Source organism: Tauraco erythrolophus, chromosome 10, assembly GCF_009769465.1.
Source record: "Tauraco erythrolophus isolate bTauEry1 chromosome 10, bTauEry1.pri, whole genome shotgun sequence".
NCBI lineage: Eukaryota > Metazoa > Chordata > Aves > Musophagiformes > Musophagidae > Tauraco > Tauraco erythrolophus.
Window position 1 is genome coordinate 22,043,075 of NC_141474.1, and position 26,133 is coordinate 22,069,207.

The following is a 26,133-nucleotide window of genomic DNA, read 5'->3' on the forward strand; positions in this document are numbered from 1 at the left end:
TTCAGACAACTACTTCTAATCTTGCCATGTGAATGTAAGTGTGATCCAGTTGCTTACATCAAAGGCTGTAAAATGACCTGATGATCTCATTGCCAGCTATTAATCCACCCTAAAAAGTGACTGTCATAGCTAAAATTAAGGGCACCACCACTAGCTGTATCTTCAGGAATCTTATTTAAGGGTCTGAAGAATTCAACTGTATCTGCATTTTTGCACCTGTCTTCAGCCATGAGACAGAAATATTTAAGCAGCACTGTTGCAGGGTTCTCAACTCACCCTGAAAGACAGTGGAAACTAGCTCCTATCCATTATTTTTTCCTTTAAAAATCTTACTTGACAACTTTAAGGCGTAGTGATGAGGAAGCTGTTCACTGCAGCTTTCTTGGCTATGTTTGTTCTATGAATAAAATGTCCTATTCATGAGGACAAAAAGAACTCGAAAATATTTAAAATAAGTGAATTGAATAAACTGAAATTATCAAAGTCAAACCTCAGAATAGGCTGGGGGATGGGATACAGATAAGAGCTAGAATTGAACTCAACAAAAGATTTGTTTTCTTTTTTCAGCTACTTCATGGCTTTGCAGGAGATGCATTGAGCAAGTCTAACACAGAAGAAATTTCCCTGGCTTTGAAAGCCCTTGGGAATGTAGGACATCCAGCCAGCATCAAGCACATCAAGAAATTTTTGCCAGGATATGCAGCTGGTGCCTCAGATTTGCCACTCAAGGTCCATACAACTGCTGTGATGGCCCTGAAAAACATTGGCATGAAAGAGCCAAAAATGGTAAGGAAACAAAGCGGGCTCCTTTGCACTTATGATAACCCAACACAAGGCTGCCAACTGATGGTGGGTGATGAGGAGAAAGCAAACCTTTATTTTTCAAATAAAGCTATAATATGTGGGGGGCTTTAAATACTTAACCATTCCTTAGTTGGCATGTCCTAATCTTTTTGATATTAACCTCCAGTATTTCAGACTGCAACAAAAATCCCATTAAAAGGATAGAGTCATTACCCTGTTGTTGAAGACAAATCAGTAGTTCCATTGCAAACATTTGTTTTCCAAGGACATTAGACAGAAAGCTAAATTATTGACCAAAATGTGTCTAATGCTACTTCAACTTTGGTATGTGAAAGAACCACAAAACAAGGTTTTCAGAGAATTGACATTTAATACTTAGTGTCACATCTAATCATAATTCAAGACCAGATCGTATTGTAAATAGATACTAGAGGTTTGCATCCTAATTACAAATTTACAGACATTGTGTGAGTTTAAGTCGTAAACAGAACATTTACTAAATGTGACTTTTGTCCCTGAACGAGATAATGATTGGATATCGCATACAATGATTACACAGGCATACTCTTATCCACCTCAGACATCACTTTACAATTTCACCTTAAAGCAATCTGCTTCTAAAAAGAAACCTTGCATTTTCAGTATTTTTTCCTGATACTGATTTTTTTTTTGTTTTATGTAAGTCTGTTCTTAATGTAAAAAGTAAAATAAAAGCTTTCATTAACTATTCTTCAACTAATCTGTATCAGTTTTTCCATTATACTGATTTTTTGCATATGACTCCCAGTTTGAGTGCACATATTGATCCACAGACAATAGTGTGCCAGGGTATGCTTTTAAGCAAAAGAATAAAGAAACAATTTACTGGAGTGCAGGAGCTAGATGGGGAAAAGCAGGCAGGGAGGAGACAATAGCAAGGGTAAGAGTTAAGGTATTTGCTGGGGAAGGGAATAAAAACAATTTGATGCTTGGAAACAATGTTATATCTCTGCCCTTTAGCCTGGCTTTCCACATGTGCCCCAGACCACTGTTTAGTTCCATTTTCTGTGCATTTTCTTTGGAGAAATTGATCTGGAGTAAGTTAATGACTGTGACTGTGTTTTTCATTATTCAAAACCAGTTTAATGCCTGGTTTGCAGCTAGCTACACACCACACTGTCTTTTTTATTGTTTAATTTCAAAAGGTAGTTACATTTAGAAAGAGGCTACTGCATCCTTGTCACCACTTTTGCCTTGGTATTTGATAATTAGCATATTCAAGTTAATAAAACCAGTCAGGGTGTTTCCAAAGTTTTGAAGTTTTCTGGATCAGACTTTTCATTAGAGAGCATGCACACACGCTGTCCCGGGCAGGACAGGACTGTGCAGAGGGGCTGCCAGAACAGTGTCACACCATCTACATCCATTTTGAAGTTGGAGTCAAAGGCTTCAGTGCAGTTCATGGAATCTGCAAAGGTTCCAGTACAAAATTAGTCTTGATACTGAGTATCGCTGAGGTCAAATACATTAGTCACAAGTAGTACTGTGGAAATTACATTTGTTGCATAAACCTTTGGTTTTAAGCTGCCTACATGGCATAGAGATTTCTGTTAGTAAACTGAGTTTCCTCATTTCATTTTTATTCTATTATTTAGCAGAAAGGGCCTCAGGAGATCAAATAATTATAAATAAGGCATACCTTTATGGGTAGGGGTAAGTGATCACTGAAACCACTTCTCAGGTATGCAAAGGGTCCATGAAATCTCTTTTACCTAGAGTGGTTGTGCTGCACATACATTTTGCTATCGCTCAAAAAGGGTTAATAGATTTGATGTAGAAGTTATCCACCGAAGTTCCTTGGCTTTGATTGTGTAGGAAGTCAGACTATGTTACCATAATGCCCCTTCCAGCCCTCAGACTATGAAACCAGGAATACCGTTGCCATAATAATTGAATAATATAGATTTTTACTGTACTAGTGATGAAGAGATCATTCACCAGTAATGAATGGTTATTAACAAAATGTTCAAACATACTGTAAATTTGAATGTATCTATTGTTTTCAGGTCCAGGCTATTACCCTTGAGATTTTCCTGAATCGTAAAATTCATCCTCGGGTCCGAATGTTAGCTGCAGTGGTTTTACTTGAAACCAGGCCGGGTCTTCCAATACTGATGACATTAGCTGATGCTGTGCTGAAGGAACCTAGCATGCAAGTGGCAAGTTTCATCTACTCCCACCTGAGGGCCCTGGGTAGAAGCGTAGCTCCAGATCTTCAAGCAGTGTAAGGAAAATCTGGACCCCTTCCCTAATGAAAAACTTGTTGCAAACTAATTGAGATGTTAATGTGCTCACTGAATTTTTTCAGGGCTTCTGCCTGCAGAATGGCTGTCAGAGTATTAAGTTCCAAATTTGATCGATCTGGATATCTGTTCAGCAAGGTTTTCAGCTTCAGTATGTTTAAAGGTAAGATTCAGAAGATTTTGTGGAGAAATCTATACAAGTCAATGTGTGAAAAAAATTGTACAGTATAAGAACCCAATTCTCCTAGCCAGCTGGTTAGCTGCATGTTGTGAAAAATTGTGAAATTACCGGAGGGCTTGTGGGGCTCTAACCCTCCATTTTCGTTAGCCGGTGAGGCACATGCTCCTGTATCAAACGCCGTAGTTTCAGTGGTGCTTAAGAATTTCATACCATTGTTCTGTACCAAACAAACAGAAGGGACCTAAATTACTTCTGAAGTGGATGAATTTCTACCGGTGCTGCACACCTACAATTCTTACTGAATTAAAATGTGAGACTAAATACTCTTCACCCCAACAGTAATGCCCAGAGAAACAGCAAGCTTTGAAAACATTCAGATGTGATAATTCATTGCACCCATGAACAGCTAACTCAGGCTTATGATCTAAAGATTTTTCTTGCACCTTCCTACCAGGATCCTTTACTGGAATGAGCAGATCCACACATGGGATCTGGATGCTGACCAGTTACATCAATGAGAGTTGCACATAAAAATGTAGTCAGAGTAGAGAGGACCAGATTAGAAGACACCTTTTGCTGGGCCAAGTTGTAGCTATTTCTATTTCCTGTGTATGTTATTTTTCTCAGTAGAGATTTTTCAAGCAACTCCTCTATGTAAATGACCATGACAACCTCAGTGATTTGGCATATGTAGCTGGCAGACTATGGAGATTATATCTACAAACACAGTCTCCTTACACATGCTGTTTATCTAGTGTTTTTAGCACTTTCGTTATTCACTGATACATGTAAAGATTCTTTTCAAAGTAATCAATAGAAAAAGAGACTGAAACATCTGAAATCCACAGTGCTAAGTTTACAAGTACTTTTGCCTTCTTTTTGGAAGGAGGGAGTGGTTTGAAAGACTTCTGTAGATCTTGTTTTTGCCCTGCCTGCCCCTGTTTCATGGTGTTTACATGACCATTTAATCGGCTCTGTAATGAAAATAAATATAATACATACCACAACAACCACAGTGATATATGATACACATGCTTGCTGCCTCAGAGATGGAGACAGAGAGTGCCCAAAGAAATACAGCCACTAATATGCACTGTGTGAACTTCTGTACCATTTAAAATGCACTCAAGGAGAGATGCATTTTCCAGTAACACGCAGATATGTTTCTAGTTTTAGGTACTCATTTTCTTCTCTTATTTTTGCTTTTAAAATGAAGCTATATGAATTTTCACACAGTGAGAAAGAAGGGTGCGGCGCACATGAGGGTAGCTGGTGGAGGACCATGTGAAATGGATTACTTTATTCTGGCTGTAGCCTGGAAATGCAGCACATCAATGAATTGCTGTTAATTCTTGGTGAAGACCAGTGTCAGAAATTTGGCTACCGTGCATATGTAATATTTAAACCTCTCATCCTGAAGAATAAGGAACAAGATGCATTTCTCTCACATGCTAATCTTAGACTTGGGTAACTCTGTTAGCTGCATGAAGTCAGTTGTCTATTACACTGGTGTGGGAGGAGGATCTGTCCTCCAGCTTTCTGATTTGATTTGTCACCACTAGCCATAGGTGAAATGTGTCTCAGTGAGTCCATTCTGGAAGAGTTACCATAGTGACGACCATAATGCGGTACCTATTTCCTTGCTAAAAACAAAAATGTGCCCTCAGCATCACAGATCTTTGTGGTGCTAGATGCTGAATTTTTAATGATGGCCAATAACATCGGCTGAATCTGTCTCTAATTTGAAATCTGTCTCACCTGGCCACCACAAATAGTGCTTCATGCTCTACACACTGCTACTGAAATCAAAGGGATGACCTAGGTTCTGCTCAATGTGAGGACTGATGGAATCTGACTCTCTATTTTTACAGATCCATATAATTAAATATGTGTACTAATGTTCATAGGTACCAAAGACTGCTTTCTTTGATCACCGATTTTTCTTTCCCTCTTTCTTGGGGCAAGACGTTTAGTCAGATACATGCAGGTGTCGTCACGGTCTCACAGTGAAGTGGCTACAGTGTGTCATCTGATTGTGTCAGTAGGATTTTTCATTGGTAAATATTTTTTTAGAGCATTAGTGCTATGTAATGCCTGAGGTATGGAAAATATCCTTGCTCTCTTCAAGTCAATGAATTCTGTATAATCATGTAATCATTTATGAGCAACACTTCTTATTAAGTATCAGTAAATACCATGGGGGTTTTTAACTAACAGTTTTCATGGGTTAGAACACAAAAAGAGCCTTAACAAATTCACTGAAAATACCATGCCTCATTCTAATGTCTAGTCCATGTGACACCTGGGACTGTTCTGGTTAAGCTCATTCAGAGAAATACTAGTCTTCCCATTTCCAAGTCTCGAGTCGGCTTATTAGTAATGTCACAGTGTAGCATTGCTTTGCTTTTTATTTTCTATAGGATCAGCATTAAAATGTGAGCTTTTGTCCATCTACTGAAGGTTCCCCACTGATTCCTCTGCCATCAATGGGGTGGCATACACACCTGTATTTTGATTGTAGGAGCTGTTACTGAAGCATGTGTGTTGTAGGTAGATAGTGCCTAGCACTTTGAGTAGCACAGGAGCTTCATATAGCAAAACAGTGAAGGTGATGTACATTCATACAGACTTAGTAGACTAAGTGGATTGCTTTTCCAACAGACTATTTCTCAAATACATGAAAAGTTGAAATCTGTCCTGACAAATTAGAAATCAAAATTAGTCCCAGCAATCTGATACAAAATGACTTTGGGTGAGGAGTAAACAAGGGTAAAGGACCATCCAGACCCCTGTCAGCATGCATAGATTCAGGAGAAAATGGGAAAGTGTTGACTCACAAGTGAGATGTTATCTGAAACACAGAGAGTGGCAGTAGAAAAGTAGTATGGGCATGATTATTCATAATGCCCCGCATTTGTGAACAAGCAATAATCTTTTCTTTAACTTTTGGCTAAATAATTTATGAGAATTTAGGGACTCCTTTTCTGGAAAGAGGTCAAAGACTCACTCCCTCTCATAGTGTTTGAAAACCTATTTCCTACAATTCATCAGTAATTTCTGTACAGGTACTGAAATTCATGGTCTGGATCTTCCAGGGCTCTGCAGTTGTCCTGGCTTTACCAGATTACCAAAGCTGATTTCTGGTGGTGCTGAGATTTAATCAGTATGTGGTGCCTATTAACATGAGGACAGCAGAAATTTAACACAGGAACTCCTAAAGTACTTCCCTGTCCTCCAACTAGTGTAGGAAGAGAAAAGAGGGGAGGGCTGGAAGAAGGGAAGCATGACAGGGATCCCTATGTATCATGTCAGCCTTGCTTCTCTTGAAACCTAAGGAAACTTAGAAAAGCTTTGGGATTACTTTAATTCAGAAAACAAGACTGTATAGACTGTACCAAGACTGGAAAGAATACATGACTGTGCTCTGCACTGATTATCTGTATCTAAGAACATTATAGATGATAAATCTAAAATAGAGAAAATCAATAAAAATTATGTTTGCTCGAAGTTCACTTCATAGTTAACAATTGCTTAACAATTAGTGCATTGCATATAGGGAGTTACAACATTTGGAACTAGATGTATTAAATTGCCTCTGAGTCATTTGAGAGACAAATCTACACCTCACCATCTGTCCTTACAGGACATCTATATCACTTTCCCTAAACTACTAGCAAAGGATGGCAAATCTATTTTCATTTCTGATCCCCTTTGTCAAGTTCCCTTAAATGATGTCTCATAAAACCATTTCAAAAGCTGACGTTACAGAATCTGACCGGATGTAAATGAGACAGCAAAGCAATCGGAAAAATAGCGTAACCACCATGCAATGAGCAGGCGAGCTCGTAATTTTGCCCATTAATAGTTCAAAAATGCAGAATATTCTGTTTATGACTGTTTTATATCACCAGTTTTATAGCTGGGTTTTCTGGCCTTTCTCATATTATGCTGTATCTGTTGAATTATGCAATTAGTAAATTGATACGATCTGCACACTGTGGCTTTAAAAATTAGCCGTGCTGTGTTTTACTGCCTATTTCTCTTCAGAGTTCCTTATGAGTGGACTGGCAGCTAAATATTTGGTACTGAATAATGCGGGCAGCTTAATCCCAACAATGGCAATGTCTCAGCTGCGGACACATTTCCTTGGAAGAGTGGCTGATCCCTTGGAGGTAATGGGGACTACCTGCAGTTTGCCCTTTCATCCCTTTTTACGACCGTCATCCAATTGACATTTACGCTTTACTTCTTCTCACAGGTGGGAATAACGGTTGAAGGACTGCAGGAGATGTTTGCGAAAGGTTCCTCTCCTGACAGGGACTGGGAGATTGACTATGATTTCAAGAAAATCCTGAAAACGGTAAATTCTTGGGGAAAAGAAAATCTCTAAGGCATTGCTTCCCCAAATGTTATGAAGAATCAGACCTTCTTCCTCTTCTCATGCAGCTCTCTGACTGGAAGGCATTCTCCAGTGACAAACCTTTTGCATCAGTCTTCTTGAAGATGTTTAACCAAGAGCTGTTCTTTGGTGGACTTGATAAAAACGCCATCCAAAATGCATTGCAGGTATCATTTCAAAAACACCACCACCCGAGCATCGAAAGATTTAAAGTAGTTTCTTTCACAAATTCTCTCAATTTTTTAACGTTTTAATTCAAGAGGGTTTTTTTGTCTTTAGTATTAATCAAGGCAAATAAGGTCAAGCTTTGACCAGGATTAGTTATAATCATTGCTGGCAGACTTTCCCCTGAGGAGCAGTTAATCACACAGATCATGATATTCAAGTTCCGCTTATTCAGACAAGTTGAACTCTGTAATTGCAGGCATGGTATGGACCTGATGAAAAAATCCCTTCGATAAAGAGAATAATCAGTAGCCTCCAAAGTGGTGTAGGGAGGCAGTGGACCAAGGCTTTACTGTCCTCTGAGATTCGTTGTATTGTGCCCACCTGCACTGGGTTCCCAACAGAGACCAGCTTTTATTATTCTTCCATCACAAAAGTGGCAGGAAATGGTAACGTATTTCAAGACTTGAGCAATACAAACATGCTTGTCAGGATTGGGGGGGATGTTTAACCTTTCTTTGGTTTCTTTGTAATAGTTCAAGCACAGATTACACCTTCTCCAAAGTCTGATTTCAGATTGACTGAGTTACTAAATGCCAACATTAGGCTGCGATCCAAAGTGAGTCTAAGGTAAATATTTAATATAAAATAAATGAATTATATTTCCAAGTGAGAGAGGCCTTAAAAATTCAGCAGCTGCTTGACCTATGAACTTAATTTTATCCTCATTCTACCTTTTCAGCATGGCTAAGGAGATGACCTTTGTAATGGGGATCAACACACACATGGTCCAGGCAGGGCTGGAAGCACACACCAAAATGAATGCTCATGTACCTGTGAATGTTGTTGCCACTGTTGATATAAAGGAAAAAAATATCAAAATTGAAATTCCACCATGTAAAGAGGAGACTAACGTAATTACTGTAAGGTAAGACATAGCACTTATCTTTCTATGTAGCAATGCAGAGTCTTTCCAAATAGAACATTTGCTTAGGCATCTTGTCTTTGACTGGCAGCTTGGATAACTGGCAATAATTGGTGTAGTTTATTTATTTTAAATGAAGTGACACATACCAAAGCTTTGCTTGAAAATATGCATTGCTTCCTGTGGTCTTCACATGAAAATTTTCTTTAGGACCATTTCTCAGTTCTTGAGACCCATAAGCTGTTGGAAACACAAATGGTATAAAATTTCTATCCAAGTACATATATCTGAACTGGAGACACTAGGTAGGATATAAACCAGCTGAATCCTATCAGTTATAACTGATAACCCATATATATTTGCATTTGATGCCTTGAAGCATGGAGGATTTGGTGTTTCTTGTGTTTTTACCTTGTTTCCCTGTGGCTGCCATTTGGTTTTCTTGCCTGTTAGGTCTACTTGATTTATTATTAGTGCATGCAATTACAATACACTCTGGAAAACTGTTGCAGCCAGATGCCAAGCAAATGAAAACAGATGGAAATACAAGCACAAAGAGAGGATGAAAACAGAAAGAGTATGTCCAAGGAATCAAAGCAGCAGACCAAAGCTTAGAAAACCTTCACACACATACATGAAAAAATACTGAGGAAGACAAGCTGAAAATTCATCACAAAGGAAAAAGCGTCCATGACGAAGGAAACCAGCTATTATACAATCTGCAGAAATGTTAACAAGTTTCTGCTCTACGAATACAGCTGTAAAAAAAGAGCTCGGTTGCTTGATCAGCTGCAATTGGCGTTCATGGCTGCTGGCCCAGAGAAGCTCTGCAGGTCTCCTCAGTTTAGCCACCAGTTAGGCTAATCATTATCCTCTCTTGCCCTTCAGTGGTCACAGACCATCCTAGTAGGCATTTGTCATTAAGTTGTCCTCCCTAAGACAATTCCTCTGCCCCATCAAATGTGATTGTAATTAGTTTCTCTGTGCAGAGGAATGAGGGTTTCGGCAGTTCATAGAGCATCAGTCAGCTGCACATAAGCTGCTGGGGCACCACAGCCCCAGTTTTGTTCAGTTTTGTTCAGTTTCTTGTGAAGACCAGGGCAGTCTGCTCCCAAGATCATCAGGAATAGCAGGCATCTGCTTTCACTAGTGCTCACGGTTGGAGACAGTGAGGCAGATATTAATGAATTCAATAAGGATGATGAACTGAAATGAGAATATTGGAGAGAATATCCAAACTGATATGGAGTTTGGAGCCTCAAACAGAGCTACAAATATTAGCAGAAAGATCCTCCTTACAAAGCAAAAGAAAAAATATTTTCCTGCTTTGACTAAAGGGGAAATCAAATCAGACACGAAGAGAGTTAAATACATTGCCAGAAAGCATAAAGCAAGTCAGGATCAGCAGCCAGGGATTACAGCAGTGGAGTCCATGAGTCCCAGCCCAAGCCCTGCTCTAGACCCTGCAGCATTATGATTTATAAAGCAAAGTAGTCAGTCAGAAATAGCTCTATAATGCCAAGTATATGAGAAAGCTAATACTCACTACCTAACTTTTAGCACCATCAGTTTTTCTCTAAACAGCATTCCCGTTCACCGTTACAAAACAAATGGTCAGTGGAAACCACACAGAGCAATGAAACAGCAATGAGTACAAGTGAAGGCAAAGCAATAACTAGAGAATGTAACATTGAACGACATCACTGAGGAGGTCAAAGACCAAGCAAAGTAAAATCTTCAAGGTATGAAGAGAAATAAGCAGGCATGAGAGAGAGAGAAAGATACGTATATATTCTATACATGAGTCACAAATTTTAGTTTCACATAGACTTTCTCTTTCTTTTGCATAGCTGCACCAAAGAATAAAGAAGCTATTGAATTCAGTATTTTAGAGATATTCTGAAACCTTCCCCTGTTAGCTTTAAATTCCCCATTTAAAGAAACGGTTCTAGAAAGCTATTGCTCTTTCATTTGTTCGTGAGCTCTGTTGAAAATATTTTAGTATTGGACACTTTGTCTTGATGGTCAGTGGGTTACCTTATATAGTACCATGTCATTAAAGCTGGTCAGGATGTAATATTATTTTCCCCTTCAACTCTCACACCCAGACGCAGGAAGCAAACAGTCTTCAATAACATTAAGTTCCGTTATATCCTACACACTGTACAGGTTATAACCTGTCACAGCTGTGGGATTTATATAAGTTTTCAGGAGCCAAAGAGAAACTCAGGTGAGCAATCACAGACTCTAAAGAAGAAAAATAATGAAAACTTTGGTGATAGAAAGATTGCATTCCCAAGACAAATCAGCCCGTTATGGACTCGACTTTCATTATAGCAGAACTCAGAGCAAAATAATTAATCATACCATGGAGAGAATATATAGCATGTGTTTCAATTCAATCCTATCAAAGATAAATTTAATTAAAAATAATGATTATTTTTAAGGCTCTTATAACATTATTATTTGGTATACCACAGATGGCAACTTAAACATACTTTTAAACAAAATTTACAGGAAGAAGTAAAAACCAAATAAATTTCAGGGAAAATTAGAGCCCTGTGATTAAAGTATAAATATGGAGAGCTGCCAGAGAATGCACTTTGCAAATATATCACATATTCATAATGATAGGCTACTGAAGTATATACATAATCTTGAATAGAGCTTCTCTCTTAGGGCTTTTTTGCTTGTTTTAACTTTAAGATAAGCAGAAATTGCTTCACATGGGCATCTTATTTATAAGATGAATTATGAAATTACAACACTGTATACAACATGTATACAACACGTGTAACAGAAAATGCAGATGAGCCAGCGTATGCTGTGAGCTCGCAAAGCAGCGCAGTGTGTTTGGGGACAGAGAAGGGTAATGGCTGGTGCTTCAAGCCTCTGTTTTTATAACACCTTTGCAACAGGGTCAGAAGGATGATGTGTAGGAAAGGCAGAAATTTTCATTTCACCACAGCAGAAAGAGAGCTAAAGATCTGGTTGGAGGATTGTCTCATGCTTCTCATTTATTTAGATACCATGTCATGCTGTGCTTTAAAACCTGGGAAAATAGTTTTTCATTGATTTTTTTTGTTTTAAACAGACATTGAGCTCTTCTGTGCCCATGTTAGGAATGTATGTAAGGCCACACTCACTGAAACATCAGTGGGCCCAACGCAGCTGAATTACTTGTCCCTTACCCCTGCAGTGAATTTGACTTATACTATAGCACAGCTTCTTTTCTCATCCAAAAAATACACTAATACATATTGGAAAATCTCCCTTTTATTTTTTCTCCCTTGTGTGGGATCAGAGAGAACAGATTCTTTCATACCATAGCTTTAGGCCTTCTTTGTGACTGTTTTTCTTGTTAAAGCACCAGAGCTGGCTCTTGTAGCCTATTTTTACTGTGCCGTGTGATTCTGCAGACATTGACATGTGTCACCTGTGATGCAGCTACATTTGTCAGCTCTCTGTGCTCAACAGGGAGGAATCGATCCTCCACTTTCATTAGGTGGCAGGAGTAGACTATTGGCATAGAAAATACTAAAAAAAATTGGAAGAGAATCCCCAGGGCTTTCTGCTTGGAGACCCAGCCTGCAGTTCAGTGGTCATTTGAATTATTGAATGGGATTAAAATAAAAGCCATTTCCCTTTTTGTCCCTTTACCCAGATGAGCCATCTGAAATACAAGTTGATTTGTATTTTCTTTTATCCCCTCGGCTTGTTAGGGAGAATATTTTACTTCAGATTCCATTCTTCAAGGTTCTCCTCTCACCCAGCGTGGAGCGTTGCTGTCATGTCCTTATCTCAAAAAAGAGAGAGATGGAAAAGAAAACAAAGCCCACAGGTGACACACGTTTTATTGAGGTCTTCCACATGAAGTGCAATTGTGTGCTTTACAGTGCACACAGCACAGTAGGAGCCTTCAAGAGGAAGAGAGGGCTATCGAATGAATACAAATTCATCTTTCAAATAGGTTAGATTGGAATTGCCTAGGCTAGTACAGTGTGGACCATATTAAAATAGAGACCATTTTGCAGAACATCTTTCTGCTCACTGTCACAAAGGTCACTTCCGTTGGCAGACCACAAAAACCCCAGGGCAAGCAGATCAACTTCATATCAGAGAAACAGCACATGGGGAATTTCTAGCTGGATGTTAGCGCTGGTAAATGGCTAATAAGATAGAGTTAGCATAATAAGTTTTTGTCTCTCAAAGGATTCAATATTCAAGATATTTCTCTGACCTAAAGGAAAACTCATAGTTGTCACAGCACTGCAACAACTTTGATGAAGAACATGGGATATGGAGCCAAGGGGTCAGGATATTTAGCCATGAGAGTCTGTCTCATACTGCACCTTGTATCACTTATCCAAGTTCTGACTAATACTGTTAAGAGCCAACAACACTTGGAAACTATGTATTGAACACATTTACATAAATAGGCTCTTAACCTTCCTACATGTCTCTCTGTGATGTCCTGCCAAGCCATGGCCAAACCATGAGTACCTATGCAGTTAGATCAGTCTGGAGACAGTTACTTTGATGAGTTCAGGCTCCTTTCTTTAATCTGCTTTAACAAAAATTGCACAAGAAATAACATTCAGTAGTTGTATTTTGAAGTTTTGGCAGTATTTTTCCAAATATAATGTCAAAGGAAATCATAACTAAGGTTAGCAGTGAACACGCAGAAGAGCTTAAAAATTTAAAAGGCCAGAAGAACAAAATAGGAGACTCAAAAATTTAATAACTTAGTCCGCATCCAGGCTTCTAAGTAAACGGGCTGTTTTTCAAGGCATTAGGCATACAGAGATCCTGTCAACTGCAATGCTTTTAACCTGTACACGTAATTCTAAAGGCCTAACTGAGCTATCTGCCCCTGAGTTTGGTCCATGTCTATTCACTCTTAGCAGTCCTTGAAATAAGACTAACAGGAAAGATGCTGTAAATATCTGTAAAGCAATTTGCAAGGTATGATACTTGTTGCTAAGTACGTGCTACAAGGCATTATTCAGGTCTTTTCCTCAGCAGTGCTTTATTGATATAGGTTTCCTCTAATGTTTCTTCTGCAGGTCTAAGACATTTGCTGTTACACGAAATATTGGGGATTTGACTGCTAGTAAGATAACTCCAGTTCTTCTACCTGAAGCAGTGCCTGACATAATGAAGATGTCCTTCGATTCAGATTCTGCATCAGGCGAGACTGATAAAATCAGGGTAAATGATGTAGTGTCTGACTATTCCTTTTGAGGCTTTTAATCAGTAGGAGACCATTTCTTTTCTCCATAGGAAAATGTACATTTCGTCTCTGACCAATGCTGCTTTGCTCAAAATAAGTCAGGTTCAATCTAATAACACAAATAGCCCCATAGTAAGATTATTTTAAAATCTAGAGTGTAATACATCAGACTTGCAACACTTTTTCAAAAGCAAAAGCATTTTCTTTAGTAATTAATTTTACACTGCCATCTACAGGATAGGCCCACAATCTTTAGCATACTTTGCAACCATTATACAAGCATCACATTCCTGGGACAGGCATGAATGTTCCATGAGACACTTCATTGCCCACCTTGTAGAACCAAGTTTAATGCTTACAGGCATCCTGATTCAAGGATGGGTGTCAATTTGTGTGTCAAGTCAAATGGCTTCCTGACCTACAGTTTTCCATAAAAACTAGAACAGGTTTTCTATGATGGGTAGCGTTGTGAAGGCATTACTGTGACCATTCAGTGAAAGACTGACAGAGCTGAGGAATACACTGCCCTGTTATGATTTCATTGTTATCTTGCAACTCTGAAAGGTTTTCAGATAAAATAAGAGACGAACAGAGGATAATTACAGCATTTTCCTATGGAGAAGTCAATAGGCAAACATACTGTCAGTGAGAGCAGTTTCCAATATCCTGGAACAAGCAAGGTTCTGCTTTGTGCCTCTGTGATGCCCTTCATGAAAACTCAGCACTCCATAGTTATTCTTAAATTAACAGAAACTGAAAAATGTCAGTAAGTGGAGCATTTCCCAGTATCATTAGAATTTCCTTTGAAAATAAAAGATTAGCATTAAAATTCACATTTTTCAGTGGAGTTCATACAAGTTTGGAATCTTGTGAGACATTATAAACTGAGTAAAAAATTAATTGCACACCTGTGTTACATGTGAAACGAAAGCTTATGATTATGTGTCTTTAGCTATTTGCTTTGTTGCTCCTGGAAATCATAGGTTTCATTTCATTGATTTAAGTCTAATTTTAATTAATTTTAGTTTGTTCTTCTGCAAGTGTTGCTTAGCACATGTAGTTTACATAGTTTTGAGTGGAAACTTCTAACATCTGATATGCTTTGACCATCTAGGTGATATAGTCTCACATTCATGTCAGACCTCAACTGAGATAGAATCTTCATCTATGTCCAAGAAAATTCTATCGTTTGTACCCAATCGTAAATCAAAGGCAAGAACTCCAGTCACTCTAGAGCACACTCAGATTAATCAAGAACCTGTTAAGACTGTCTAATACTTGAGGAAAATAAAATTAAATATTTAGAATTACTTTGTGATATAATTTTCCCTTCTTATAGCCTGAAGCTCTTTTTACTCTAGATAGTCTAATCAAGCCATTCAGTTGATAATTTTGTCCAGTTGGAAATCAGGTTGTTCTATGTCACCTTCCAAATAAGCTGGTTAAATCCTCCTGCAGAATACACGTAACTGTAACTGAAGCAGGACTCATAACATGCACGTCTTCCTCTTACTGTTGTCCAGTTTAACTTGATATGTGTATTATCTAATAGGACAGACAGTCTGCAGAAGATGTTTCATTGGAAGATCCCTTTTCCTTTGGACGTTCTTCTTCCCAGAAACAGCCATTTTTTCAGTCCGCGTGCTCCAATGCAAGTACATTTGGGGTTCAAGTGTGCATTGAGAGAAAAAGTGTACATGCAGCATTTATCAAAAACGTGCCTTTTTATTACCTAGTTGGAGAGCATGCACTTAGAGTGAGCTTCAAGCCAGGTAAATAAAACTGTGCACAAAAAGAAGGTAACAGGTGGGTGGGTAAGGGTGTGAACATATAGGCATATGTTTTTGTATATGTATGTATATCTCTTTTGTATCTTCAGTACCAGTAAAACTACCATTAGACATACCAGCCCTGCCAGTGTTGGTAACAGATTACGTTTGTAGCAGGAATCCGCTTCTCCCCTACTCATCTGAGCAGCTATTTCCCAGCCCTCCCGGCCACGCCGCTCAGCGTGCCCAGCGTCAAGCAGAGTTGATCTGTGCCTGCAGAGCGTGTCTGATGCGTCCTGAATCATTGGATTTGGGATGCAAGCACAGAGCAATTGGACATGGGCAACAGATCTGATGCAGTGCCCTGTAGCTACACTCTATAAACCCAAACTCTTAAAGGGAATTATGGATGAACCCTGCCAGGATCTAGTCCTTAATGTCTTAATCCATGATCATAAGAAGTAAAAGCACAGCAGGCCACTGAATCTCGGTCTCCTAAGTATCAAACTAATGGCCTAACCATTGGGCCATTCTTTACGATTCAGGAGTTGAGCCTCAGCTCCTCTCTGATGCCTAATTCACTCTCCCATAGCGTTATCTAGTTAAGCAGTCCAATTCACTTGGCTTAAATCTGCTGATCATTCTGTTTATTGACTGCAAAATAATCTGGTATCATGCTAATATTTTAAAATTTGGTTATTGCTAGTATGTGGTTTAGCTATTACAGAAATTTTTTAACAAGGTTGCTCAATACCAAAAATACTCAATGAGCATTTATATTTTTTTTTTTTAGGGAAAAATTGTTAAATAAATTATAATAAAAATTGTCTTGTTCTATTATTCAGTAACTAATACTAACAGTAATACTAATTGTCGTGCAATTTCAGTTTACTCAGAGACACCTATTGAAAAAATACAAGTCACAATTCAAGCAGGAGATCAAGCTCCTACAAAAATGGTACGTTTAGTAACATTTGAAGATCCAGGGGCACAAGTATCTTCCAGCAAAATAGTAATTAAGAGAGTGAAGAAAATCCTTCGTGACAGTGATGACCAGGTACTGCTGTAAAAATGTACTTCTATATTTGTGAGAGACATTACACAAAGCTTAGTTATTCATATTTCTTTTGCTAAGTAGCCTCCGTGTTTAAAAAGTGTACAAAAATTGGGAAATAAAGACAGACTTTTGGGTACACAAGTCTCTCTGCAGTTTTTTTGTTTGCATTCATCTCTTCTGCAGGTGAAAGACATTAGAAAGAGCAGGTTGCTTTTGTAGTTTTTTTCTGAAAATCTCTTTTAAGAGTGTGCCCAAAAGGTAATCTGTTCTTTACAGCTACTGCAACTGTAGCAAAAAGGTATGACACCTACTTACACGGCTTGCCCTGAGATAGTCACAGCTGCAGCACTGGCATTACCAATATTAATTACATGTAATTGTATGATAAACAATTTCTACACATGTTCATTATCACAAAAGGATTTGGGGTGTTCTACTTATGTGTGATTTTAACACATCAATTTGCCTTATTGTGATGTATTTCAAGAATCTATCAGGCATGCCTCTTCTCTTCTACGGCAGCACAGAGATTCACAGCTCTCTGTATCTGATTTTATGTAATTTTGTTTTTCCAATGGTATCATTGACTAGGGGACAAGAAAATTCGGAAGCTCATCGTCTAGTGCCAGCAGCACCAGTGGAAGTGCCAAGAGTACAAGGAGTGGCCCCTCCAGCAGCGACTCTGACAACAGAGCATCACAGGGAGGCATCCAGACAAATCTGAAAGCAAGACAGTCCAAAGCTAAAGGAAAGAAATTCTACCCCTTTGGGGACAGCAGCAGTAGCAGTAGCAGTGGGGACAGTAGTAGTAGCAGCAGTAGTAGTAGCAGCAGGAGCAGTAGTAGTAGCAGCAAAAGCAGTAGTAGCAGCAGGAGCAGTAGTAGCAGCAAAAGCAGTAGTAGCAGCAGCAAAAGCAGTAGTAGTAGCAGTAGTAGCAGCAGCAAAAGCACTAGTAGCAGCAGCAAAAGCAGTAGCAGTAGTAGCAGCAGCAAGGGCAGCAACAGCAGTAACAGCAGCAAGGACAGAAGTAGTAGCAGTAGCAGCAGCAGCAAAGGCAACAGCAGTAGCAGCACAGGTAGCAGCAACAGCAGCAGTAGCAAAGCATCTGGTATAAAGCATAAGGCTAAGAAGCAGTCCAAGATCACATCATTTCCACGTGCCAGCACTGCTGGGAAGAGAAGTGTGCATGAGCAGAAGCATAAAACACAGAGTAGCAGCAGTAGCAGCAGAAGCACCAGCAGTGGCACCAGCAGCAGCAGTGAAAGCATTGGTGTTTCCCGTCGCCACAGCAAATATGACAGACAAGCTGAGAGTAAACATGTCGAGTCCCAGTTTAAAAGGCACAGTAGTGATGACCTTTCTACAGAATGGGTAACATTTTCTAATGCTTTGACTTCTGCTAGGAGGTGATTCTTGCTGAGCTGTAGGTAATAACTTCTTTTGGAATTTTGCAGGAATATCACCTTCCAAAAGTATACCGGCTCCATTTCAGGTCTGCTCATGTCCATTGGGTAGGTCTCTATTCAAGTACACATTCCTGTGGTGGCTACAGTTGATATGATCAAGCACATAACTGAAGAGCTTTGCTTGGTTCATGTCACTTGAACATTCCATACTGTCCAATAACAACATCAGTGATGGCCAAAATAAACAGATTTGTTACTAAAGTACCAGCTATTGTACTGCATCTTTGTTGCAGTACTTGCAATCCTCCCATTTCAGTCAGGACACCTTTGAGCTATATGTTGTACAATGCAGTCAAAGCTAACTTAATAAACAGCATAAGGGAATTATAAAACAGCAGGATCTTCCAACGGGAGTAGCTGTGTCCACAGTTTTAAGGCAGTTATGGCAAAATCATCATGTATGGGGGTTGTATCGGAAACCAGGTTCAGTATGCATTATGGCACAAAGTTATTTTAGGTGTCAATTAGAAGAATGATAATGTAGTGGCTTTTGTAGGTGTTACCTGTAAAGTTATTATGTATCCTGCTTAGGAAAGAGGAAGATGATTTACAGTGTTTTAAATTAAATTGTAATCTCTTTTTTATTTCTAAAAAATATGAATATGTTTGACCACTTACATTAAACCTAGACAACCTGATGTTGCCATTTGCAATCACTGTCTCCATGGCCTTCCTATCAGCAGAGAGGTCCAGGTTTATCTCACATTCCTACCCAACATATTTCATGTCTGCATTATGATAATAAAAACACTCTAGATGTGTCTAAGTCTATCTGTTACCTATAGAGGGAGGTTCATAGCTCTGATTTTGATGTCTACACTGTAAAACAAGAGGCCATGCCATAGTTATTTAACCTATTTTTGTTTCATAGCATCCAGATCGGAAGAAGCCAAGCAGCTCATTGTCATCTTCCTCTGAGTCAGGAAGCAGCTACAGCAACACTAGCAGCAGTGGCAGGAGCAGTCGCCTGAGCAGCAGCAGCAGCAGCAGCAGCCACCGCCACCACCATGGAGAAAGCACTGGCCACAGTTCAAGGAGGAGCCACGCGAGCAGAGGAGTCAGCGTTCACCACAGCCACAGTTCCAGCCTGACGCGCGAGGTACCGCTGTCTGCGCGGTACGAGTGAGCAGCCGGGCTTTGCTGGCTGCTGAGAAGGAGCTGTAGGTGTGGTGGCATTCTAACCAGCTGAGGGGAGAGGTTCAGGAAGTATTCTGCAAGTCTAAAGTTCATTGAGACATTTTTCCCTCCATGAAGACATTTTTTTCCAAATTCCCTTGGCTTTAGAGTTTTGTTTGCTCTTTTTTTTAGTATGTTCTCCTTAATTTCTAAAGGTGTTTGCAATATAGGTTGCATTAAGGTAAAAACTGAGAAAATAAATAAGTTTTATTTAAAGATTTTTTTTTTTAGCTCAAATCCATATAATTATTTTTAGATATAGATCTGAAGTCATGAGTGCATGTAGAGTGTAACTAAAAGCAGACTCTCCATGGTCATTACTGATCCATAAATGTAAAGTCCCATTAAGCACAGATCATCTTTATCTTTATTACACAGTTAGTACTCTATAATTGTGCTAAGTAAAAGTATCTACATAATAATAGAACAAATAGCTGTGCAAATGCAGGTGATGACTGTGGGAACTGCTACTAAGAAGGATTTCAAAATAATCGATTGACTTGAAGGAGCTGTAGTATAGTAAAATATGTTGTGGATGTGTATACTGCTATGAAGATATCTAGTACGTATTGTAGGCAGCTATTTGAAATATTAAAATACTGAACAAGATCTTACTACATGCATAAAGATAGTTTGGAAGAGTCTTGGATCCCTCATCAAAACAAACATGTCTTTGAAAATTTCTGGTAGTAACGAAATAATGAATATTCCATCCAAATTTATCCTTAAATATTGGGGATATAGAAATACGTACCACAGACGAAACTGATGAAGGACGAGGGCTGCTTCCTGCTGTCAGTGCACATAAAGTGGACTGTAGGCTCTCCAGTGACTACACAGAAATACTTAAACACAGATGGTTGGGGGTTGTTTTTCAGCGCAACTTCCTGGGAGACGTAATTCCACCTGGCATTACAATTGTGGCACAGGCAGTAAGGAGTGACAACAGAAATCAAGGTTATCAAGCTACAGCATATGTTCGTTCCGATGCTGCCAAAGTTGATGTGCAACTAGTTGTGGTTCAGCTGGCTGAAACCAATTGGAAAGCATGTGCTGATGCTCTAATACTGCCTCTGAAAGCACAGGTAAGCACACAGGCAGCTTTGCCCAGAGAGACATCTAAAAAGCCCAGACTTTTTAAATCAGCACAGAGCACCTGCTGATTAGGTGAACTAAACAGGAAAAACATAGGTATTTTGAAATGTTTCACAGAGTTTGTGAAATATCAGAAAATGTTCCTATTTTGCGTTGTTCTTTTGATTTAAAAAATACAAAATTGAAAAAATCAGCCACTTCAAAATCTGACAAAAAAAGATATTGACTTTCAAGATGCATCATATCATGACCAGTAGAAGTATAAAAAAATGTTTGAAGATATGACTGCTCCGTTGCTACCTATTTATTATTTGCTCTACTATCAGTTTGCTTTTCTGGGAATCCGCCTGTTTTTCTCTATATGATTCATTTCAGAAGACTCATAACTCAAATCCATTTGAAAAGTTGTACTTCTTAGGATTTATATGAAAAGATGGAAAAAGTAAAATCAGGTAATGGGCTGATGCCTGAGAGAGCATCGTAAATGAAGGAACAGGTCTTTCCTTTACTTTTTTCACACCTCGCTGTGCTGCGTTTCCCACGTGCCTTTTAATGCTAGAGGTCTTTGCGTAACAATCTACAAAACTCTGCTTTTCACAGATGCAGTTAACAAACTCAGCATGACATTTCAGTATTGAAAAAAGTGGACTTGGTTTCAAATCAAGAGGTATTGGGGAAGGCTGCTAGAAATTATAGTGCAGTCGTCTTCTAGAAAAAAAAATACATATCGATTATGAAGTTACCAAGTCTAAGAAAATCTCAGGAAATTATGAAAAACCTGATGTTTCAGAGGCTGCTTTGAGACAAGAAAATGTATGTGCAGTTCTGCCCAGGCTAGCAAACGTTTTTCTGCTATGCCTCAGATTTTTCTAGATGTATTCAAAATTTCTCTGTGAGCCGATTTACAGTTTGGAAACATTAAGGAACAATGTGAAGTTTTGGGAAAGAAGAAAAATTTGCATTTTGAAATGGTAAAGTTGGTTCTGTAATTCTTTTCTGAAATTTGGGTGACTGTTTCCTTGTTTGTAAAGGCCAGACTGAGATGGGGCAAGGAGTGTCGGGACTACAAGATAGCAGCCGTGGCTACCACAGGCCAACTGGCAAGGAAGCCGGCCGTGCAGCTAAAGGTGCAATGGGGATCTCTTCCATCCTGGATAAAAAAGACAAGCACAGCGTATGTAATTCACTCTTTCCTAAGTTCCTTTCTTATACTAGTTGGCTTTATAAAAACACTGAAAGAACTGAATTAAATTTTTTAACCCAAACGTTTCAGGGTTTTTTTGGATGGAAAATATGAGTTGAATGGCACAAAAGTATTTCGTGAATGTGTTCTGTTTCATATTAAAAGATATCCCCTAAATATTTAAAAACTTGACATGCTTAATTTCATTTTCCATATTAAATTATTTGATATTTCAGTTCAAAATGCCTTTTTGTTTTGAAATGTTCTTCTATTCAGTCTCAAAAAATAACCAGTTAAAATGAGCAAAATAAAACCAATGTGTTTCCTCTGGATAAAACCAACCATTTAATTTGACCCAAAGTAGTATTTATTTGATTCCATTGTTTCCCTGATTTTTCAGAACCACTAGTAGTCCTCATTCTCCCATGTCTGCTTTTGCTCATGTACCTGAGTGCGTCACATCATCTTGTTTATCTCTAGATTCATGCAATACGTTCCTGGAGCAGCACTTGTGTTGGGATTCTCAGAAGCCCATCAGAGAAATCCATCTCATGAATGCATAGTAAGGGCAGCTGCAACATCTCCACGAACAATTGATACAGTAATTAAAGCTCCTGGGGTGTGTGTCAATTTTTATTTTCCTTTTCCTTACCTTAAATGGATTTTCAACTAATAACATTTTGATACTTAATGTAAATAAAAAAAAGCAGAATATTCCATTTTAGAGAAGTTGCTATATACCTGACTACGTTACATGGGTCTTGAAATATGTACAAGAGGACTCTTGATTTTGTGATGCTTTGGTGCAATGTAGCAGCAATGTAGTTGAAAATCAGACTTTGTAGTGAAACACCTTATTTCCATGCTGAAAACAGCAGTTAGGCCCAAATTGTCTCAAGTATGACTGCTCTGCACTCACGCCTTTATTCATTTTACCCAGTATGACTAGTTCCATGTGATATGTAGGTGTCTCAGAGCAGATAATGGAGGCCTTGAGAACACCTTGCACTCCATCTGTGCATGCACGGCATCTATCTATGTTGGCACTCAAGTCCCACATCTGCAGTAACCATGCTTGATGAGACAGTTACAAGCAAGTTCTGACAGCCACAAATGCAACTCTGCCTTAACCAAACTGGAGCAGTTAGTTACACTCTTAGAGCAGCTTGCACAAGCTGGATCTGCAGAATCCCACTGATTAATTGATCCTTGTCCACCAAATCCCTATGCACCGCTTTGAAAAATTTCCCCTATGGATCTCTGACAAATTAATAACAGTTAGCTGTTCATACACAGAGAAATTAATGTGTCTTTAACCTTCCATGGTGATTCAGTATTGCAGGATCTTTAATATATGATAATGAAGAAGTAGGCACACTAAGCATTAATTTGATTCTCTTGGTAAATGTAATTTGTAGCTACAGTGAGGGATCTTACCTCAATGCTCATCATGCCAGTTTTCAGCCTGTAATGGATGCTGTTCACTTTTCCAGACACATCCATCGACTTACTCAGTTACTTAACTTGTTACCTTTTGTTTAAGAAGTCACTTAATTATCACTTAAACTTCATCTATGTCAGTTATTTTACAATGTCCTTAACAATTTCTCTAAAAAGTCAAGAAGTGCGACTAGAAGAGAAGACAATGATTCCTCACAAAAGCTTAAGGTTTGGGTGCATCCTGGAGAGACTAATACAACTGCAATTGTATAAATGCATCTTCAAGATTTCTTTTTTCAAGATAAGAGTCTTGTTTTGTTTACAGTCATATCTTGAGCTATATGGTTCAATTTATCTTAATGTATTTTCATTTCTGCTTTTTCAGGTAACACTGTACTATCAGGCACTCCGAATGCCATTCACTCTGCCCTTAGGCCCATCTCCATCTTACAAGACTCCGGATATCACTGCCTGGAATTTATTTTCTAAAATAGCTTCGCAAATAGCACAAGAAGATCAATGTAAATATTACTTATATGTTTGTCTCATGAATATGCAACATTTGTAAATCCATCCTCTGCCATGACTGGGCCTTGCCTTTCCTTGTGGTGTTCTTGTAGGGAAACATAGCATCTCCAGCTCTGCTTTCTCAACAGCACATTCCTTCACTTAGAAGCATCTTTGTTGGCAGGTGAATGAAGAGATTTTGAACGGATGTAAACATTCAGAGTTCAGGAATCACTCCCATCTGCAAGGACTAGAGGTTGCCTTTTGCCCCTTCTAAGAAGGTGCCATCTCTGCATTGAGAGGCATCAGGTGATGGGTACAAGACAGATCATATATTTTCTGCCCTGTTTATTTTCTTCAAAAGGAGTCATGTGAGTCTTAGCTGGTCGGTGCCTAGCACTTCTGTGGGAAATGTGAACTACTTTTTATCACGGTTGCTATTTTTAGTTTCTCAAGAATTTGGTACATTTTAGTCCCTATTAGCTTGAGGTTTGTGTTTAGCATGTAATCAAAATCAATACTAGTATAGTCTATATCTGGTAGTTATTCTGTAATGCTCTCCTGTGCTTACAGACTCTAGCGGCATTGAAAGCTTCTGTCAAGGAGTTGTTGAAGTTTCTTTCCTGTTAGCTGAGTAGTTCAGTCTCACAGAGGTGGCTTTCAATACTTTGTGGCTGCACACATGCTATTGTCACATCTGCCGTTTCTTTTCTGGTTTTGTTTTGCAGCCACATGTGAAGTCAGCGAGGGAAATTTCAAAACATTCGATCACTTCAGCCATACATATTCTTTCAATAAAAGCTGCAACCTGATAGTGGCCCAAGACTGTACTGAACACCCAAAATTCATCATTACTACAAGAAAGGTTGATACTCAGTCTTTCTCAAGAGAGGTTCACATAAATACAACCTCAGCGTAAGTGTGGTTTATCCTGAGGGCTCAGGAATTAGGTATAAAGTTTCAGGGAGTTAGTCTGGGCATGGGAGATGTCTAGCTCCTAGGTGAAACTGGTTTGCAATCAGACATTTGGGGAAAGATGGGATTTCCAGAAGGAATCCTCAACTGAGACTCTTTGGTTTAGTTGCTTGTGTCTTCAATTTCACAGCCACAGTTATCTGATAACCAGCTCATTAAGTTCCCACACTATCTTTTCTTTAAAGGTTGACTCTCAAAACCCAACGTTCCAGTGAATTTTGCACTTTGGAAAGAAAATGGTTAATTCATACATTCATTCAAAATTCAGATATTCAAATTGGTTCCCTGTTAGCTTTGGTCACAAATATCTCTACTTTTCACATTAACCACTGGTTTCTTCTTTTTTGTTTCTTTTTCTGAAGGAACATCACAATCTCTCCTGCCACAAATTCAGCTCTCCTTGTGGCATGTAATGAAGAACCGGTTCTATCACACAGTGGAGTTTCTGAGTATGAAAAAGGTAAGCTGTAATACCCACTGTTCCAGGAGTGACCTGGAAACTAAATACCTTCAAGAAGTTTTTATAATTCCACAGAACCTCTCAATGTAAAGGAAACACATGTGGGATTAATTCAAGGAAATACTAGAGACTTTACTTTGTTGAGATTCATATTGACTTGCATTCCTGTTTCCTATAGTATACACACTCTTACTTTCCCCCAGCATAATTGGTAGGTAAATAAAACCCTTCCTCACATGTATGGTATATCCAGGTTGGTGACTGTTTAGGAAAAAAGTGGTTCTTATAGTCACAGTTAGATGCTTTGGTTCAGGTATTTAGCTGGAGCATCACCAATGTCATTATCATTTTGAGACTTAGCACTGGATACAAAAGTCAGTTCCAACTGTAGGGAACAGCAGTAGAATATTTTTACAAATCAAGAGATAATTTCAGCCGTTTTTGCTTTCTTGACAAAAAAACAACTTTAGCAGTAAATTTATCATTGTGAATGAAAATGCATTATGGTATATTTTGTGCTATTCAGTTTCTCCATATCACTTTATGATTCACTATCTTTTTACAGACAATGTTAAAATTTATAAAAATGGAACAACAGTCGTCGTGGAAGCTCCAACACAGGGACTGAAGAATGTGACTTTTGATGGTGTAATCCTTAAGGTATTGGGCTTACTTTCAAGGTTACTACTTTCTCTCCATTTAGTACCTTGGCAATGTAACAGACCAACACTTCAGTATTCACTACAAAGATGTGCTATTTTATAGGTTACCGTTGCTTCATGGATGAGAGGAAAGACCTGTGGAGTTTGTGGAAATAATGACAGAGAAAAGCACAATGAACTCCTAATGCCAAATCATAAGCTGGCACACAGCTGTTCTGCTTTTGTTCATTCATGGGTATTGCTAGAAGAAACCTGCTCTGGTGGTGAGTAGATCTGAAAAAAAAAATGTGCTTGGAGAGAATATGATTTCAGTTTTCCTCTGCCAATAGCTACAAAATGTGGGGTTTTTTATTT

General features: G+C 38.7%; 1 protein-coding gene across 1 annotated transcript in view; it reads left to right on the top strand.

Moving 5' to 3' along the window:
* The window catches only part of LOC104375937 (vitellogenin-1-like), a 42,668-nt gene that overhangs the window by 12,164 nt on the left and 4,371 nt on the right, over nucleotides 1-26,133 (top strand). Inside the window, 24 exon segments of the mRNA XM_086617658.1 lie at nucleotides 568-786; nucleotides 2,850-3,067; nucleotides 3,152-3,249; nucleotides 7,315-7,439; nucleotides 7,526-7,627; nucleotides 7,714-7,833; nucleotides 8,091-8,280; nucleotides 8,368-8,461; nucleotides 8,574-8,759; nucleotides 13,823-13,967; nucleotides 15,542-15,761; nucleotides 16,646-16,815; nucleotides 17,407-17,821; nucleotides 17,891-18,186; nucleotides 18,270-18,326; nucleotides 19,153-19,380; nucleotides 20,336-20,542; nucleotides 21,584-21,726; nucleotides 22,216-22,354; nucleotides 23,561-23,696; nucleotides 24,411-24,597; nucleotides 25,020-25,117; nucleotides 25,683-25,777; nucleotides 25,883-26,042. Coding sequence (XP_086473784.1) covers nucleotides 568-786; nucleotides 2,850-3,067; nucleotides 3,152-3,249; nucleotides 7,315-7,439; nucleotides 7,526-7,627; nucleotides 7,714-7,833; nucleotides 8,091-8,280; nucleotides 8,368-8,461; nucleotides 8,574-8,759; nucleotides 13,823-13,967; nucleotides 15,542-15,761; nucleotides 16,646-16,815; nucleotides 17,407-17,821; nucleotides 17,891-18,186; nucleotides 18,270-18,326; nucleotides 19,153-19,380; nucleotides 20,336-20,542; nucleotides 21,584-21,726; nucleotides 22,216-22,354; nucleotides 23,561-23,696; nucleotides 24,411-24,597; nucleotides 25,020-25,117; nucleotides 25,683-25,777; nucleotides 25,883-26,042 — 4,048 coding nt within the window.